Source organism: Lactuca saligna, chromosome 5, assembly GCF_052625555.1.
Source record: "Lactuca saligna cultivar CGN05327 chromosome 5, ASM5262555v1, whole genome shotgun sequence".
In the NCBI taxonomy this organism is placed as follows: Eukaryota; Viridiplantae; Streptophyta; class Magnoliopsida; order Asterales; family Asteraceae; genus Lactuca; species Lactuca saligna.
In genome coordinates, this window is record NC_136421.1 from 222,564,895 (window position 1) to 222,584,676 (window position 19,782).

Sequence of the window (19,782 nt, forward strand, 5' to 3'; positions counted from 1 at the left end):
AGCTTAGCATCCTATGTTAAGTGTCGTTTCTTGTTATAAGAATAGTTTTGGCTTGAGTCTGTTTTTTTTTCCTTATCCGAATGCTGCTTGCTTCGTGCTTGGTGGGATTCTGAGTAATGGGAGTTAGCCACTAGGTAAACACGTCACACCACATGTAATCAGGGTTGAATAATCCCAAAGTATTGGAACTGGCCCTATTGCGCAGCTCTTGTTTGAGTCCAACCATTGTAGGGACGGATCTTTTACTTGAAGGACTATCTAATCCTCATCACATGTGATGGTGTTTAGGTGGTGGCTAACTGGCATTATGAGGAGACCTACAGCAGCTGAGGACCAGTTGTGTTGAACTTGAGTTTTCCCTAGGGCAAGCCTAGGATGAGAATAATAGAGAGTAGCAGTAGTAAAGGGGAGCTGGTGGAGTCGAGGAATTCCTCGAGAAGGTACGGATAGATGTGGAAGGTAGTATGGGCCCGTACTACTGAAAGCATAGGATCCGTACCCGAGCCGAGGAAGGCCAAGACGAGACCAAGGAACCTGCAAGTAGTTGAGATCCCTCAGAAAGTAGCAGTACCACTAATGATTATTATGATGTTTTGCAGAATGGTGGTACTTCGACCGAGACCGACAGATGGCGGGTCAGGAGAGGGGTCAGGTTCGGGATCAGGCACCGAGCCGATTGATGAGAGGCTACGTGAGTTCATCACGTCGGAGATCACTAGGGGCATCCTTGAGTCGACCCCCATCATCTTTGGGTCGATCAAGGAAGGGATCGTGGAGTTGATGGAGGATCGCCTACGGGCATTCAGGAGCGACTTGGCCTCTAGCCAGTCGGGATCTCGCACACTGTCCTTCAAGGACTTCAGGGGCAGTGGTGCGCCGGATTTCCATGGGGTGAAGGACCCCATTGTCGCCAGGCGATGGATTGCGGATATTGAGTCCGCCCAGTTGACCAGCTTCTGCCCTGAGGGGTCGAAGGTGAGGTACGCAGCAGGGTGTTTACGGGACCGAGCCCGGGATTGGTGGGAGTCAGTGGGTGACTCGTTGGGAGCCTCGGCTATCGAGGCAATGACCTGGTCGGACTTTGTGGCTAGGTTCAGGGCGGAGTTTGCACCAGCGGTCGAGCTTCAACAGCTGGCCAGGGAGTTTCTAGACATGAGACAGACGACAGAGACCGTGGCGGAGATCACCGCCAAGTTTCGGGAGAGGGCTTTATTGGTGCCCCAGTATGCAGGTGACGAGGATATGAGGAGGACTCGTTACCATGATATGCTACGAGCTGACATTCGGGAGCATGTTAGCTTTTCGGCCTGCCCTACCCTGGACTCCATGATTGCCAGGGCTAGAGAGAGAGAGATAGATTTGGAGCACATCCGGAAACGGAAACTTGAGGACGGTCAGGCAGCAGGGGCTTCGGGGAAGAAGCCCAAGGGATCAGACGGGAGGCCGAAAGGCCAGTCGGGACCGAGCCGCTGCAGGAGGTGCGGCAGGCCGCACGAGGGGGCGTGCAGGATGGGATCGTCAGGCTGCTACAAGTGTGGCAAGTTTGGGCATATCAGCAGGGATTGCACTGCTCCTGCGCCAGTTATTCAGACATCGGAGTTGCTGTGTTTCCACTGCAACCAGAGGGGCCACAAAAAGGCCAATTGCCCCATGTTGACAGTTTCAGCGCCAGTAAAGGCGCCAGCTCCAGCGACCCTGCGGATCACGGATGGCCGTCAGGGCAAGGCAGAGGCTCCAGTGGTGAGGAGTCGGGCATTTCAGTTGACTGCCGAGGAGGCACGTGCCGCGCCCGATGTGGTGACGGGTATGATTCCTTCCTTCTATCTTTTATTTTACGTTGTTATGATATTGATATGTGCTCCGTATGTATACATGTGTATTAGGATTGTTCCATGTGAACGGCATCCCGGTTCAGGTATTGTTCGACTCGGGTGCATCCTGATCGTTTGTTTCTCTTGCTCTTAGCAAGAGGTTTCATGAGACTTCAGGCGAGTTAGATTGTCCGTTAGAGGTAGAGATTGCTGACGATCGATCGGTGCGAGCATCGATGGTGTTTCGAGATTGTGTTCTGCGACTGTTTGAGGAGCGTTACCTGGTAGACTTGGTTCCCATTCCTTTGCGTGGGAACAAGGTGATTATTGGTATGGATTGGTTGAGCCCTAATGGGGCAGTGATAGATTGCGCTCAGCAGCTAGTGCGAGTCAGGACCCCAAGCGGGGGAGAGTTAGTGATTCATGGAGAGCGGCCGCAGTGTGGACCCACTGTATGTTCAGCAGCGAGGGCTAGGCGCTACCTTCAGCAGGGATGCACGGGTTATGTCGCGTATGTGATGGATACCCGAGAGGCGGGTAAGGCGACCGTGAGCGAGGTCCCGGTGGTTCGAGATTTTGCTGATGTTTTTCCGGAGGAACTACCTGGGATACCTCCGGAGCGACAGGTGGAGTTCAGGATTGACCTCATTCCCTGTGCGGCCTCGATAGCCAAAGCACCATATCGGTTGGCTCCTCCCGAGATGCAGGAGTTGTCTACGCAGTTGCAGGAGCTGCTGGACAAGGGATTTATTCGGCCGAGCAGTTCACCCTGGGGAGCCCCGATTCTGTTCGTAAGAAAGAAGGACGGGTCGCATCGGATGTGTATAGATTATCGGGAGCTGAACAAGGTAACGGTGAAGAACCGATACCCGCTTCCAAGGATTGACGACCTATTTGACCAGCTTCAGGGAGCATCTTGGTTCTCCAAGATTGACTTGCGTTCGGGGTATCATCAGATGAGGGTCAGGGAGGAGGATATGCAGAAGACTGCGTTTCGGACGCGCTATGGTCATTACGAGTTCGTGGTGATGCCGTTTGGGCTCACCAATGCTCCTGCCGCGTTCATGGACCTCATGAACCGCGTGTGTAGACCGATGCTGGATCAGTCTGTGATAGTCTTTATCGATGATATCTTGGTCTATTCCAAGACTCGGGAGGAACACGAGGGGCATCTGAGGGAGGTATTGGAGACCCTGAGGAGGGATAGCTTGTATGCCAAGTTCTCCAAGTGTGAGTTTTGGTTGCGCGAGGTGCAATTTCTTGGACACCTCGTCAACCAGAACGGGATTCTGGTTGATCCGGCCAAGGTCGAGGCCGTGATGAGATGGGAGGTCCCGAAGTCTCCATCCGAGATTCGGAGCTTCCTGGGATTGGCGGGCTACTATCGGAGATTTATCCAGGATTTCTCCAAGATAGCCGTACCCCTGACACGACTGACGAAGAAAGCCGTGGTCTTTCGGTGGGGACCCGAGCAGCAGGCTGCGTTTGAGATGCTGAGACAGAAATTGTGTGAGGCACCGATCCTAGCCCTGCCTGAGGGCGTAGAGGATTTTGTGGTTTACTGCGATGCGTCCATTTCATGGTTGGGCGCAGTTCTGATGCAGAGGGGGCATGTCATTGCCTACGCTTCGCGGCAGCTCAAGCCTCACGAGGCAAATTACCCAACGCACGATTTGGAGTTGGGGGCGGTGGTCTTTGCCCTCAAGATTTGGCGGCATTACCTCTACGGGGTTCGGTGTACCATCTACACGGACCACAAGAGTTTGAGGTACCTCATGAACCAGCCGAATCTGATTATGAGGCAGCGGCGGTGGTTGGACGTGGTGAAGGATTATGATTGCGAGATCCTTTACCACCCGGGGAAGGCCAATGTGGTGGCCGATGCGCTTAGCCGCAAGACGGCGCCGATCAGGGACGTCTGTTTGAGGATGACTGTGGTGACTCCCCTGTTGGAGCAGATTCGGGAGGCTCAACAGGAGGCTATCAAGGAGGAGCATCGGAAGAGCGAGCGTGTGGTGGGTCAGGTTTCCTCCTTTGATTATGATGGCAGAGGACTTTTGACATTACACCGTAGGGTGTGGGTGCCGTATCGCGGTGGCGTGCGTCAGATTTTGATGGAGGAGGCGCACAAGTCCCGATTTTCTATTCATCCCGGGGCGACGAAGATGTATAGGGATCTTCGTCCGGATTATTGGTGGCCTTGCATGAAGCGAGATGTGGCATGGTACGTCGAGCGGTGTTTGACCTGCAGGAAGGTCAAGGCCGAACATCAGAGACCGCATGGCAAGATGCAGCCATTGGACATTCCACTGTGGAAATGGGAAGATATCACGATGAATTTTATCACAAAGCTTCCCAGGACCGCACGGGGAGTGGATTCGATTTGGGTCATCGTGGATAGATTGACCAAGAGTGCTCACTTTATTCCAATTCAGGAGAGCATATTGGCCGAAAAATTGGCCAACATCTATATCAGGGAGATTGTGGCACGGCATGGGGTGCCAGTATCGGTAATCTCGGACAGGGATGTGCGTTTTACTTCCAGATTCTGGAAGAAATTTCATGACGAGTTGGGCACTCGTCTGCATTTCAGCACCGCCTTTCACCCGCAGACAGATGGTCAGAGTGAGCGGACTATCCAGACTTTGGAGGACATGTTGCGGGCGTATGTACTGGATTTCGGTGGTAGATGGGATACCTATATTCCTTTGGCTGAGTTCTCCTACAACAACAGCTATCACGCGAGTATTGACCGACCCCCGTTCGAGATGTTGTATGGGCGGAAGTGCAGAACCCCGATATGTTAGGGGGAGGTTGGCCAGAGAGTCATGGGAAGCACCGAGGTGGTGCTAGAGACGACCGAAAAGATCCAGCAGGTTCGGAGCAGACTTCAGACTGCACAGAGTCGGCAGAAAAGCTACGCCGATAGACGTCGATCCGACTTGGAGTTCCAAGTCGGGGATATGGTCCTCCTGAAAGTCTCACCTTGGAAAGGTGTCATTCGATTCAGGAAGTGGGGCAAGTTAGGCCCAAGATTCATCGGGCCGTTCATGGTTGCAGCCCGGGTGGGCAAGGTGGCGTATAGGCTGGATCTGCCAGCCGAGCTCAGTCAGATCCACAGCACCTTCCATGTTTCGCAGCTGCGGAAGTGCCTGGTGGACGATTCAGCAGTAGTACCGTTGGAGGATATTCAGGTTGATGACAGCTTGAATTACATTGAGCGCCCAGTCGCAATACTTGACAGAAAGACCAAGACGTTGAGAAACAAGAGGGTAGAGCTAGTAAAGGTGCAATGGCAGCACCGCAAGGGTTCGGAATGGACTTGGGAACCGATGGACGAGGTGATGGAGCATTACCCCGAGCTGTTTCAGGACCAGGCAGCAGACTTCGAGGACGAAGTCTAAAATAAGTGGGGGAGATTTGTAGCACCTGGTTTCCGGTATGTGAATTTTATTTGAGCATTGCCCTAATTTAGCCTTGGACTCGGCGAGTCATAGGGTCCGACTCGCCGAGTAGGGACGAGACTCAGGACACGTTTAAGTGGGCGACTCGGCGAGTCCATATCTTAGACTCGGCGAGTCACCGCTGCTGGATGAAACCCTAAGTTTCAAGGGTTTGCACCCTATTTAAACCTTCATTCCGCCCCAACTCATCCCCATTCACCCCCAGAACTCCCCCAACATCGTTTTCCCTTGTTTCCTTGAGAAATTGAAGTGTTCTTGAAGGTTTTGAGGAGAAAGAGGAGTAGATCAAGAAGAAGGGAAGGAGATCAGCCATCTTTGTGTTATTTCAACATTTTCCTTGAGGTATATCTCGTTTTTCCCCTGTTTCTATGCTTAGGATTTCATTTGGGACACCCTTGAGCAATTCTTCAAGCTTGTTTGTGCTTAATGTTTCGTAATAAGTGGATTAACCTTTAGATCTAGGCAAGATTGAGCTCCAGGAGCTCAGATCTGTGAGCTTTATGGCCCCATGTGGCTTGTTCATCCTAGATCTACCCTTTTGAGGCATTTTGCACCCTAAAATCCACATTAGTGAATATCCACACGTAAAGTTGGAAACTTTACATGTGATTTGGGTCCTAGAAGTCCAGATCTATGAATGGCATGGACTGAAATCGAGTAAATCTGTGTATTTGGTGGATGCATGGCGACGACTCGGCGAGTCTGGTCGCGAGTCACCGATTTGGTCCCTTCATGATGTGTCGAGTTGAGCCGTGAGTCACAGGGGGTGACTCGGTGAGTTGGGAGTTGAACTCACCCATGTTAGGACTCGGCGAGTCAATGCCCTGACTCGGCGAGTCCAAGGCAATCTTCATAGATCAAGAACAGACTCGGCGAGTTGTTCATACCACTCGGCGAGTCTTAGCATAAAGTGTTCTTCGGATGAAGATGAACTCGACGAGTTGTTCATACAACTCGGCGAGTAGGATGAAGGAGTTGAATGACAGTTAGAAGGTGAACTCGTCGAATCATAGCCCGACTCGACGAGTAGAACCAGGGACCCAGGACAATAGTTTGCTAGGGACTCGGCGAGTGGAGATCCACTCGGCGAGTCGGGTCAACTGAAAGTTGACTCTAGCTTTGGCTTAGAGCTAGACCGGGGGTAAAATGGTCATTTTACCTAAAGGACAGTTAGCAGTGTTTGATTGAGTATGTTGTGGGAATTGTAGCCGGAGGACTCCCGGAGCAGCAGCAGTCAGTTAGTTCCCGATCAGTTCAGCAGCTACTTTGAGGTGAGTTACCTTCCAGTAGTGGTGGGTCTAAGGCCACACGGCCGGCCCACCAGTAGGAGATGTATGATAGATGATTGTCTTTGTGATATCATCTAGGTTTGCTATCACCTGTTATGTTGCATGCTATCATGATACGTTATATGCAATAGTAGTAGAGTTCGGTTGTTAGGACCGCTGGGTAGTCAGACACCCCAGAATTATCTGACTGTATGTGATGGTATGCTTGTATGTTGGTCTATTATGTTATGCGATAGAGGTAGCGGAAGGGGACCAGTCCCCGAGGATCGGTTGTTAGGACCGATGGGTAGTCAGCACCCCAGAATGGCTTGACATGGGTAGTCAGCACCCCAGAATGGCTTGACACGGGTAAGACGGCACCCCAAAATGGCCGTATGGGTAGGTCGGCACCCCAGAATGGCCGTACCGGGTAGTCAGGCACCCCATAATAGCCTGGCAGTGCGTATGTTATATGATTGTATGGTATGTGGTACGTTGGGGGAACTCACTAAGCTTTGTGCTTACGTTTACATTTTTGTTTTCAGGTACCTCTGCATCGAAGGGGAAGGAGCCGGCGCGGTAGCGGCACGTCATACACACACTCTTCGGTTTCCGCATTTTCGAGATTTACTGGGATTGTACTATGATATTTTGATGGGATGTATGATTTGACCTTTTAGAACATGGTTACGATGTGTTATGGTGTGTGACAATCGTCAATCTTGAGTCAAGCCAAGTCATCAAGTCAAGCCGGTCAACTCTATTAAACCTTGTGTATTAGGGTTTGTGTTATGTTCATACAGTGTAACTTGCTATATTAATGGGAAAACATCACTTGAGAAAAGTCTTGTGTTAAAAATTTCCTAAACCCTAGTTCTAATCAATGAACTAGAACGATAAAACAATGTTGCATGCTCATTGGGAGTGTGTAAGATCCTTAAACAAGGCTTAACAGGGTTCACGAACCATACATTTCGATACCGGATACTCACAACTATCCCACATGAAATCTCTCTCAATCGTTTCCACACTATCTCTCTCTATGTCAAACCTCTCCCAAATCCCTCTAAGTATGCGAAATCTCTCTCAAATATCTCTCTGTATTAGAAATCTCTCCAAGAATGTCAAATCTCTCCCAAATCCCTCTAAGTATGTGAAAACTCTCGCAAATATCTCTTTGTATGAGAAATCTCTCCAAGAATGTCAAATCTCTCCCAAATCTCTCCAAGTATGTGAAATCTCTCCCAAATCTCTCTCAAAAGCTTCCAATAACTTTTTAGAATCATTCGGGCCATTCCGACCCTTAACCGGGTCAAAAACGGCTTAAAACGGGATAAAAACGAGAAAAATGGACCTTAGGAACCAAAACCCTCTTATGAGAGGCGAAGGTCCTTAGGAACCGAAACTACTGTTCACCCGACCGAAAGTGAGAGGACCGAACCCGAGCCAGGAGGAACCGAACCCAAGAAAAGGAGGAACCGAAGGTACTGTTCACCCGAACCGAAGGTACTGTTCACCCGACCGAAACCTCCTGAGCCGAACCGAAACCTCTTGAGCCGAACCGAAACCTCTTGAGCCGAACCGAACCCTCCTGAGCCGAACCGAAAGTACTGTTCACCAAACGAACCGAAGGTACTGTTCACTACAGTACGTTCGGTTCTGACATTCTCGCCTCTTATCCCGAACCGAACCCCAATGACCCTTCGGACCGAACCCTCGCCCCTCGCTCTCGCGTCTGACTTGCCCCTTTCGTTTCCCTCTGTTCGCTTCCGGCTACAGTCCTCAGCGTGGACCGGGTCTCGGCCTAGGGACCGAACCTCGGCCTAGGACCGAGAGGTCTCGCTGGGAACTCATTTTCTCCCGGTTTTCGCGTAGTTTTGCGTTTAAGGCCCGTTTTTAATTATTTTAACGTGGGAATTTCACCCAAAATCATATTTTAACATAATAAACCCTAAATATTCACAATTTAATCATATTTTCATAAAAATATTTATTTAAATAATGAAAGCAAGTGGGAAAAGTACAAAGAGGTGGAGTGTTGACTTTGCTTTACCTTCTAACACAAGCAACCATTCCCACACCCACTCTATGACCAGCCACACCCCCCACCTTACCTAGGTCACATCAATGTCTTTTCCACTCAATTATCCCTCTTTCCCACGTTTTTGAGGGCTGAATATTCATCCTCTCTCCTCACTTCTCTCATTTGCTCTCATTTCACAAGAAGATCAAACTCTTTCCTCTCTCACTTTCTCTTTCTAGAAATTCGAGATTCAAGGGCTGATCTTGAGTTTTTCCTCCACATTTGGTAAGCATAATCCATTCTCTTTATGATTATCTCAATTATTTCCACTCAAATCATGGATATCTTACACAAACTCTCTCATAATTGTGTTAGATCTTCGAATCTTCAAGTGTTCTTGGGTTGAACACTTATCTTCTTCAACACTTACCTACTGAAATCACTTAAGGTGAGTTCATACCCTTACATTTTCATGTTTTCTCAAGTTTTCAGGGGGGGGATACAAGTTAAAACACTAAGAACATAACTAAAATTTTCTAACAGCCTTCATCAGAAAAGTTCAACTCCATTCACGGACTGTTTTGGGCATCTTAAACATTTTTTTTTTCAAAACTGTACAAGGTGCAAATAGTTCAAGTTTCTAGCTTTAAAATGGCTACTTGCACATCTCCATACGATTTTTCTACAATTTATGGTGATTTTTACAAAACTGCCTATCATTTCAAACAACAATCCGGACCAGTTTGTGATTATGGACTTTTTCACCCAAGTTATAGGTCATTATAAATTGTGATAAAAATTATGAGCAAACTAGACATATTTTGTGAACTCTCAGAATTTACGGATCTAGTTTTCGACTTCATATGATTTTTCTATGATTTTTCCAAAACAGGGCAGAATTGCTAAATTTTGCCAACAGCATGTAAATATCATAACACTTTGTATTATGTTGAGCAAAGTGTATAATCATAAGTTTTAGTATTTGAATGTGTTTCCTTGTTAGTTTATCATTATGAACTGAAACTAAGTCATCCATATTAAATATTATTCATTCCTTTTAGAACACGTATTATTTAACTATAAAAAGTATAGTTTGATAAATTCATAACACTAATACATTTGCATAAAAGAATTCATACATATTACATACATTTTAGATAAACTATAATAGGTATAGTTTATGATACATCACTCAACGCACTCATACAAAAAGGGTACATTCATACCAGAAATATGTATATTCACACACATTTCACGTAAACTTGTTAACCTATATTGTGAGACTCTCTCTCTCTCTCCCCGTACGTCCGAGTGCGGGATATAATTCCTGGTAGTTATAATCAGAATCTCCTTGAGGGAGAACGTGATACTTGTATATAGATCTATATTGGGTTTGACACCCCACACCTTGCTGCTAGCTACAGTGGGACCTGCAGGTCTACGGGTGACAAATGTCATTTCATTTTCGCGATGCCTGAGAAACGTTGTGGCAGGTTCACATAGTCACAGTATGATTATAGCGACTCACCTAGGGAGATAACAATTCATAAAGTTTACGGGGTTTCATAAAACCGAAGTAGGTTTTAGATTGATAAAGAAATTTACTTTCCACATCATTTTAAACTCACGACGTTTCTACTAAGAAATGATGATCTCTTATACATTTTTAGTCTTTGGTTATAAGGCTACATTTTTCGGATTTCAAGGAAAATATCGGATCTTTCTGACACAAACGCGACATTTACATATGATAGACTTCTACTAAGTTTATTAATAAAAGCTTATGAACTCACCAACCTTTGTGTTGACACTTTTCAAACAACTCGTATTCTCAGGAAAACACTAAACAGGTAATCAAGTGCTTTTGAGGATGGGACGTTAAGACGTCAAACTTTTCATATTTTGACAACATATTGTAATTGATTTTGAAACATGTAATTCATACAAGTGATGTAACTTTTTCAATTATATATATGTTGGTTGTGTTTGCTTAAATTACTATTGAAATTGTGGTTATGATACTATACATGAAGTCCTCCACCCTCGGACGTTTCCGCCATCCTTGGTTTGGGGGTGTGACATGGTGTGATCAAACAATGTTTTTATTTATTAATGTTTTCTAAAGTAATATTTTAAAATGAAATTTTCGGACGTAAAAATTGGGTCGTTACAAGTTTACTGGTCAAATGTGTACGAAAAAAACATGATTACCTAAATATGGACAAAACCTAAAGTTCCTTACCCATTTTGGTAATATTGTGCTCTTTATGCTAAGTGCAAGTAATCATAATACCCACTGATGTGACATGGAATCAGGCTATCGAGCCTTTGTGTCAAATCTAGAGTAGGCGTCGTTAGCATATTCTTGGCTTGATTATTAAGTGTTTGTTAGAGTTGTCTCAAGGACTATACCCAAGGATCAGGCTCCGACAATCAAGTTACATCGATGTGTATGAGGAGATAGTTTCTCCTGGACGGAGAACCATCTTGGTGGGAAGAGTTTATGTACAAAGTGGAGGCTTACGTTTAAGAATGGGATATCCTCCTCAAGGAGGATGTGTTATGTTTATAGATATAGGTCAATGGACAATTAGGTTAGGCTTGGACCAACCCAATTATAGGCCAACTAGTCATGGGCTAGGATATGTTGCCATATCTCTAAAGCGCACACAATCTAGCCCCTTAAGCGTATACAACCTAACCCTTAACTAGTTGGGCCTAAACTGGGTTGGCCCATGACCTGATTATCTCCTTAGACACAAAGACCTGGTATCCCGATTCCATATCACGTATTGCACTTAGCATAAAGAATCCAATATTACCAAAATGGTAATGAACTTTGATTTTTGTCTATATTTAAGTAACCATGTTTTTTCTATACACATTTGACTAGTAAACTTGTTTGACTTGTTCATAATATGGTAATATTACTGCTAATTACCAATCATATAACTTATTTTGAACAAGTCAAACAAGTTCAATGGTCAAAATGTGTACGAAAAAACATGGTTACCTACATGTGGATAAAGACTAAAATTCGTTATATTTCTAGATCATTAACCCGTTGAGAAAAAGTCGAAGGGTTTGTTATCCTGTGGAACATTATTAAGGGTTGAAAAGCAGCCTCCCTGTAAACTCCGGGGTTTGTCCTCAAAATTTCGATGTAATCATCCCCGTTCAATTTATCGGAATATTGGGAGAGATCGAGCAGACGACCTTTAGGCCAATATACATATACAAACACATCTACAGAAAAAGAAAGAAGGATTGTCATGGCTTCAACCGCTGCTGTGCCGTTTTGGAGATCTGCCGGGATGACGTATATATCGTACTCGAACATATGTGCCAGCCTTGTGAGGAACTGTCTCAAGGAACCTTACAAGTCCGAAGCTATCAGTCGGGAGAAGGTCCATTTCTCCATCACCAAATGGGCCGATGGCAAACCTGAGAAACCTAGTAATTTCCTATCCTCATTTTAAGTTTTTCCCAATTATTTCGATTTCTAAGTCTCCTAGATCTAGGGTTTCTTCCACGGTGCGATTATTGTTGATTATATTCTGCTTGTGTTAACCTTCATTCGTGATGGAATTTTATGTCTAGGCAATTTATTTCTTTCTGTGATGATAACTGTATGATTCGTTACGCCAATTGGAACCTGCCATTATGCTAATGTCAACAGATGATAAACTTATTGTATCTTCCCCATTATGTCGTGGTCTTCATTATTCTCTCTTTCCTATAAGAATCAGGAGAAAAAGAAATGAGTTTTTCCATGTCGATTGTGAAAAGTTCCATAGCTGTTATGTCAATTTGGAGGCTATGTTTGGGATTGTAATAATCTGGTTTCCTGAACTCAATAAGCCATGTTTTGGTACCTATATTTAGTATTTTGGTAATTGGCAGATTTGTCTCTTCAGATTTCATATATTCAAACTGAGCATTAGGATTTTTGGTGTTATTCTCCGAGTTGAAACCATCTTAAAACACACATGCTAATCCTTAATCACATACATGGTTAGAAACAACCTTGTAATAGCAAATGTACATTTAAGAGTCCACATACATTATATTTTCCATGGTTGTTCCCTTTCACATAAATATCTTAATATATTTGGCGATTAATTTTCATAACATCTCTTTTAGATTTAGCATTATTCTCTTTGTTTGTCCATGTATCATCTTAATCCCAAATGTTTATCCAATTATTATGGGATTTTATGCTTTGATTTTTTTGATGTTAATGTAAGATCGTTTGTTTATATCTTTGAATAGATTTTTCTGACTCTTTGTTTTTGTCTATTGAACAGCTATTCGGTCAGATTCTCCTGATGAATGAGGCAGGAAGATGTTACATTTTGCAATTTTTAGTTTTTTACTGAAGTTGATCAAGGCCATGCTTGTTGAAAATTGAGGCCTTGTTTCTTGAAAAATGTTGGCAATAATAAATTTTGTAGTGATTTTTGAATGGATTCTGTGTGTTATTTTTTCCCATGTAAAATTACAAGCAAATTGCATTTAGATGAAATGTGAGGTTTTCTTTGGTATGGAATATGTATTATTTAACAACTCACTGACGCCAAATATTGGTTGGATTCTGAATACCAACTCATTTGACCAAAATCAAAATAAAAATAATAATTAAAAAGCTTCAAAAATTCAAATAAAACGTAAATATAGAAAAATTATCCTTCGAAGCAAAGCAATACTGGAAAAATAAAAAATAAAAATCGTACTAACGAACAGTCTCTCAAGAAAAGAAAGAAAAAAGTCTAAAATAAAATAAAAAATAAAATAAAATGAATCAAACCCAGCAATAATTTGCAGATACATCGTCTAAAGTCTTTAAACCAACTAATTTTCTCTCTCTCCCTCTCTCTCTCTCTCTCTCTGAGGTGGATATCCGGCGTAGCCAGCCACCGCTTTGATCCTTGATCCATCATCATTCCATAATTGTCTCTTCGATGCCAGTTCTTTACCCTCATACAATCATCACAAATTCAGATCTGAGCTTTTGATTCATTCAACAAACCACTTCCGTCTCTTATAATCGTCTTCTTTACACCTATCTGATTCCAGCCCTAGATTCTCGTTCCTTCGATCTTCTTTTACTCAGCGACATGTCTTCAAAGCTGTCATCTCGGTCAAGAGGAGGCGCCCCTGTAAAAGCTAACTCCAAGGAAACCGGCCCCAAGCTCGAGGAAAATCTCAACATTTTCAAGTCCGATAAATTCGACGCCGATGGCTTTGTCAACTCCAAGTGTAATTCCTTGAACGAGAAGGTCAGTATCGCCCAAATGCTTCATGCGCGGTCTTACAATTCTAATTTTAGGACAATTTTGTGAGAAATTGTAGGTATTCTGTCCATTGTTATAACGTAGCCTGAATATTTTATCTTCAAGTTCAAACTATCTAGATAATTATAGTCTGTATAACAATTCATCTATACTTCATAGTCGCATTTGTGAATCTTTATTTCTAGCTACTGTTGTGCTATTGAGCATTGGCTTTATTTGCTGTGAGGATAGAGCTGCTTATGATCAACCGGGACTTCATCCATGTAATGACAGCTGGTCGGGTGGGATCATCATTATAGGATCATTCATTTCACCATCAAATGTGTCAATACTAGGTGTATATGATTTACTTGAATCCATCCCTCTAGTTCTAACTAATGTTCATTTCACCATCAAATGTATCAATACTAGGTCCATATGATACTTGGATCCACCCCTTCTAGTTCTAGCGAGTTAAAGTTGTTACACCCTGTATATCAATTCGAAATATGTTGCAGCATAAATTTGAATATAAAAGGTATTTATGTGTTTCTTGTGTCTGTGTTTGTTTGACATGGCTCTTTACAATACCTACTTCAGATAATTACCGTTTTAAACAAGTCATATATGTAATCTGTGTTAAAGTGATGCATATATGCTATACCAAGAATCGTAATATCTTGTCAAGATCGTAACTATTTCCAAAAAAAAAAGTTCGATTTGTCTGCTTCTTTTCGCTGTTCAGCTATTAATAGTAATTATTCAATTCCATACAATAATCATCTTCCATTCTATTGATATATTGCTTCAATATAACTCACATGTACCTCATTCACAGGAGATAAGACAATTATGCTCATATCTTTTGGATTTAAAGAAAGCTTCTGCAGAGGAAATGCGAAGGAGTGTATACGCTAATTATACTGCATTCATACGGTGGGTCCTCTCTTTCACTTCATAATCTTAATCCAAAATGGTAACTAATATTGGTATAAATTTAAAAAATTTCAGCACATCAAAAGAGATATCAGATTTAGAAGGCGAACTACTGTCCATAAGAAACTTACTATCCACTCAAGCCACCATAATCCATGGTCTAGCTGATGGGGTCCATGTCGATTCTTTATCCGTCACTCTTCCGGAAGGTTCCGGTTTATCTCCCGATCTAGACAGAGACCCTTCAGACTTAGAAAATTGGTTAATCGAATTTCCCGATATTCTGGATGTTTTATTAGCTGAAAGAAGAGTAGAAGAAGCTCTATCCACCCTAGATGAAGGCGATCGCATAGCTTCAGAAGCAAAAGGAAACAATTCACTAAGTCCCGTTGTTTTAGCCTCCCTCCAAACTGCCATAACAGAATGCAGACAAAGATTAGCCAATCAGCTTTCAGAAGCCGCCTCTCAACCCACAACACGTGGCAGTGAGCTTCGTGCAGCCATCAGCGCCCTTAAGAAACTAGGAGATGGGCCCCACGCCCATACTCTACTCCTTCAAGCACATTACCAAAGACTTCAATCCAACATGCAGAACCTTCGCCCTTCAAGCACTTCATATGGTGGGGCCTACACAGCTGCCATTTCACAGTTAGTTTTTTCTGTTATTGCACAAACAGCAACGGATTCAAATGCTATTTTTGGTAAAGAACCCGCGTATATCTCTGAGCTTGTGATGTGGGCTACAAAACAAGTTGAGGACTTTGCTGTTCTTGTGAAACGACACGCGTTAGCTTCATCTGCTGCTGCTGGTGGACTTAGGGCTGCTGCTGAATGTGTACAGATAGCTTTAGGACATTGTACTTTGCTTGAAGCTCGTGGGTTAGCACTTTGTCCTGTTCTTTTAAAACTTTTTAGACCGAGTGTCGAACAAGCACTCGATGCGAATCTAAAACGAATCGAAGAGAGTACAGCTGCTTTAGCTGCAGCGGATGATTGGGATCTTTCGAATTCGCCAGCTGTCACACGTCTTTCCGGAAGGTCCACAACATCCGTAACATCTCATCACCATAAGCTCTCGAGCAGTGCTCAAAGGTTCAATGTGATGGTTCAGGATTTCTTCGAGGACGTGGGCCCACTTTTGAGCATGCAGTTAGGAGGTAAAATGTTGGAGGGTTTGTTTCAGGTGTTTAATTCTTATGTGAGCATGTTGATAAGAGCACTCCCGGGGTCCATGGAAGAAGAAGGAAGCTACGAAGGGTCTGGGGGTAAAATTGTCCGGATGGCAGAGACTGAAGCCCAACAAATGGCGTTGCTTGCGAATGCATCTTTGTTAGCTGATGAATTGTTGCCTCGTGCAGCCATGAAACTTACCCCACAAGGTCAAAATATTTACAAAGATGACCCTCGTAGACGCCCTTCAGGGCAAAATCGGAACACGGAGCAAAGGGAATGGAAGAGACGGCTTGCGGGTATTGTAGATAGATTGAAGGATAGTTTCTGCAGGCAACATGCGTTAGACCTTATTTTCACTGAAGAGGGTGATAGTCATCTTACTGCTGATATGTACATACATATGGATGGAAATGTTGAGGAAATCGAATGGTTCCCTTCTCCTGTTTTTCAGGTACTTGGATTATATAAATCAATTATTAATTGTAATATATAAATCAGAATTGCTAAGTGTTGGTTTATTGGTGTTGTTCAGGAACTTTATGCGAAACTTTACAGGATGTCTGGAATAGCAGCAGAAATGTTTGTTGGAAGGGAACGTTTTTCGACAATGTTGTTGATGAGGCTTACGGAGACTGTGATTTTGTGGCTTTCAGAAGACCAAACTTTTTGGGACGATATTGAGGAAGGACCAAGGCCTTTAGGTCCTCTTGGTCTTCAACAGGTACATTACAAGTGATATGATATGATATGGACAAAAGACTAAAAAACGGGTGTTTGTGAGAATAATTGTTTGTTTATGCGATGGAAATTTGCAGTTTTATCTGGATATGAAGTTTGTGCTGTCGTTTGCTGCGCAAGGGCGTTACTTATCGCGGAATTTAAACCGAGTGGTGAATGAAATCATATCTAAAGCACTTGCAGCCTTTGCTGCAACGGGAGTGGATCCATATGCGTGAGTGTTACAAATACAAATTATCAAAATATTTATGATTACATGAGTAATAATGGTAGGATTCTTTTTGTTGGCAGTGTGCTTCCTGAGGATGAGTGGTTTGGAGAGATAAGTCAAGACGCAATAGATAGGTTGAGCGGGAAGCCAAGAATAGCGAATGGGGAAAGAGATCTAAGCAGTCCAACTGCGTCTGTTTCAGCACAATCCATATCCTCCATCAGATCTCATGGGAGTTCTTGATTGTTTTGTTTGTATATCTCATTCTCACCAACATTTCTTCTGTAGAATATTTTCATTTTTCCTGCTTTTCTTTTCTTTTCTTTTCTTTCCGTTTCATATAATATCATTGTGTTAGATATGGGCATTACAAGTTTAGGAATTCTTTCTTTATGTTTCTCCGGTAGAGGGAGCATTAGCATTTGAGCATGTAAATTTCTTTCCTTTCTTTATTTTTTATAACTTTTGAGTGCAATTTTTTTTGGTATTCTTTCACAAGCGTGGGTGGATAAAGGCAATTATATATATATTTTTGGTGTGGATTGTTTTAATTCTGTTTAGTATGGGAAAAGGTATGACAATGACAAATACTATAATAAAGATGCACCAAACAATATTTGGTATCGACGAACTAAATAGATCCTTCCTTTTTTTTTTTTTTTTTTTTTTTTTTTTTTAAAGGGTAGGTTATAGAGGATTATATAAAATTAACATTATTTTGCAGACAATTAGGTGTTGTTTGTTATTAAATTAGGAGGGTAACCAACTGTTGATTTTCTTTATATTTGTTTTTGTTTGTTTGTTTGTTTTTTTATTTTATTTTACTTACACAATAGACCATCTAAATTGCTATTTGTGTTCATTATAACCCTTTTAACTGAATAAAAAATATGATAGCCGGTCAAAAAGGTTATGATGGAACACAAACAAGTTAAATGATATATTGCATAAAAAAAGGAAATGGACCAAATATCAATAAAACCAACAGTTGGTTATCCTTTCGAATCATTTTCTCAACAGAAATTAACGACATCGTTCTTTTTCTAGTCAATGTAAAAAATGTTTATGTTAGATGACAAAAATTAAAAATAACACTCTCACAAATTGTATGTTAATTTTTTTAGTAGAATTAGGGTTTTAATTCGTAAAGAAGAAAAAAAATGTTTAAAATCTATAAAAAGAAGTATATAAAATCTTTATAAACAAAACATATAAAAGAATATGTAAAATAATTTGTCTAATTTAGATTTGAAGAAAAATTAAAAGAAATTGTAATTTTTGTTTCAAAAAGACTTACTTTTATAAAAAGATTTTTTTAAAAGAAGTCAAGGAAAAGTTATAAACATATTTTTATCACATCTATAAAATCCATTAAAATGGACCAAAGTTATAACTTAAAAAATGGGTAATAATTAAAATGTTTTCTCTTACCAAATTTGTAAAAAAGTTAAAATTTAGGTGTAAACTATAAAAACAAAAGTTTGAGAAAGGGTGACGACATAACAATAACTATTAATAGAAAGATAATGAAGTAGAGGTGGACGGATTCGAACCTAGTCTAGGAGGAAATGGAAGGTTAATATTAAGGAAAATGATTTAGGAGGGTAACCAACTGTTGATTTTATTTATATATATATTTTTATTTTTTTTGTACACAATATACCATCTAACTTGTTGTTTGTGTTCGCTGGTTATCACATGTGACAGCCGATTAAAAGGGTTATGATGAACACAAACAACAAATTAGATGGTATACTGTATACAAAAAAAAGAAAGTGACCAAATGTGAACAAAACCAACAGTTGGTTAACCTTCAGGGTTATTTTCCCTTTTGTTTTATGTATTTATTATTATTGTGACATGTATCCTAAGGATTCAGTGTGAAGATATAGAGGGTATAACCTCTTTGATACGTTTTTTAGGACATCTATAAGCATGTAAATTTGGAATTAGTATGAAGGAGAACCATTATCTAGTTATTACTTTTGCAATGTAAACTTGGGTGTAGATTTATATGGTTTTCCTATAGCTTTTGGCGATCTTTATTACCCCTCTCTCTCTCTCTCTCTCTCTCCAATGAAGCCTGATGACACATCTGACTCCTTCCTCCATTCTATCAACGAGACACCGACAACTCTAAAACGCCACAACCTTCCTACCACCACCACTACAATCTTGACGAGGATCACCGATAAACCCATCCCCGCCCACCTTTTATCTAATTTAACATGGACATCCCTATCCTACATATCCCTTCTTACCCCCATAACCCTCCACCCTTCGATGCAAATCTTTGGTCACACGAAAACACATCCCCTCAACCATTTTCCCATTCAATCCTTTCTGGTATATGCTCCTCTTGTCTATCATCATTACTGCAATAAAAGTGGGTTTTAAATCTGGAGTTGGGTTTTTGTGTGGGGAATCATGGAAATCGCAAGTTCAATTATACAACCACCTTTTTGTTGCTTCAAATTTATTACATATTCATTGCATGTTTTAAACCCCAGTTTATTACATAGTCAGTATTGTTTGAAATCATAAATTCTATTATGAAGCAAGATAACCATCATGAATCTTTATTTTGGGGTACATAATCTTGTTTTGTTATTAATTTTTATTAATTATTGATTGTTTGAAACCCCCATTTGTTATTTCTAATTTACTATGATATTTCCACTTAATAAATTGATCTATCCATAACCTATTGACCCATGTTCAAATCCTAACACCACTCAGCTCTTGTGGCCATGGAGGTTCGCCTGTAGTGACTCCAGGGCATGAGGCAAAGCTTTATGTTTGTAGCGGGGGATTAGTCGGTACGCGAAAGCTGGCCCGAAAAACCTCGTTAGGGAAGTTCCCTTTCCAATAAAAATTGATCCATC

The 19,782-nt window shown here is 42.1% G+C and overlaps 2 protein-coding genes across 2 annotated transcripts; both read left to right on the forward strand.

Moving 5' to 3' along the window:
- Positions 1-11,715: 11,715 nt before the first annotated feature.
- Positions 11,716-13,110, forward strand: LOC145045202 (ATP synthase epsilon chain). The gene is made up of 2 exons (XM_078993546.1): positions 11,716-12,022; positions 12,874-13,110. Exons 1-2 carry the CDS (start codon positions 11,839-11,841, stop codon positions 12,900-12,902), a joined length of 213 nt encoding a protein of 70 aa, XP_078849672.1. The 5' UTR covers positions 11,716-11,838; the 3' UTR covers positions 12,903-13,110.
- A 271-nt stretch (positions 13,111-13,381) lies between these two features.
- Positions 13,382-17,372, forward strand: LOC145045201 (exocyst complex component EXO84B-like). The gene is made up of 6 exons (XM_078993545.1): positions 13,382-13,845; positions 14,678-14,775; positions 14,851-16,399; positions 16,481-16,669; positions 16,764-16,900; positions 16,978-17,372. Exons 1-6 carry the CDS (start codon positions 13,684-13,686, stop codon positions 17,138-17,140), a joined length of 2,298 nt encoding a protein of 765 aa, XP_078849671.1. The 5' UTR covers positions 13,382-13,683; the 3' UTR covers positions 17,141-17,372.
- The last annotated feature ends 2,410 nt before the right edge of the window (positions 17,373-19,782 follow it).

Excerpts from the sequence above, each read along its gene's own strand:
- LOC145045202 (XM_078993546.1), top strand. The coding sequence starts at position 11,839 with ATGGCTTCAACCGCTGCTGTGCCGTTTTGGAGATCTGCCGGGATGACG. Across the intron at positions 12,023-12,873 it reads TGGCAAACCTGAGAAACCTA|CTATTCGGTCAGATTCTCCT; the intron begins GTAATTTCCTAT and ends TCTATTGAACAG.
- LOC145045201 (XM_078993545.1), top strand. The coding sequence starts at position 13,684 with ATGTCTTCAAAGCTGTCATCTCGGTCAAGAGGAGGCGCCCCTGTAAAA. Across the intron at positions 14,776-14,850 it reads AATTATACTGCATTCATACG|CACATCAAAAGAGATATCAG; the intron begins GTGGGTCCTCTC and ends AAAAAATTTCAG. Across the intron at positions 16,901-16,977 it reads ACGGGAGTGGATCCATATGC|TGTGCTTCCTGAGGATGAGT; the intron begins GTGAGTGTTACA and ends TTTTGTTGGCAG.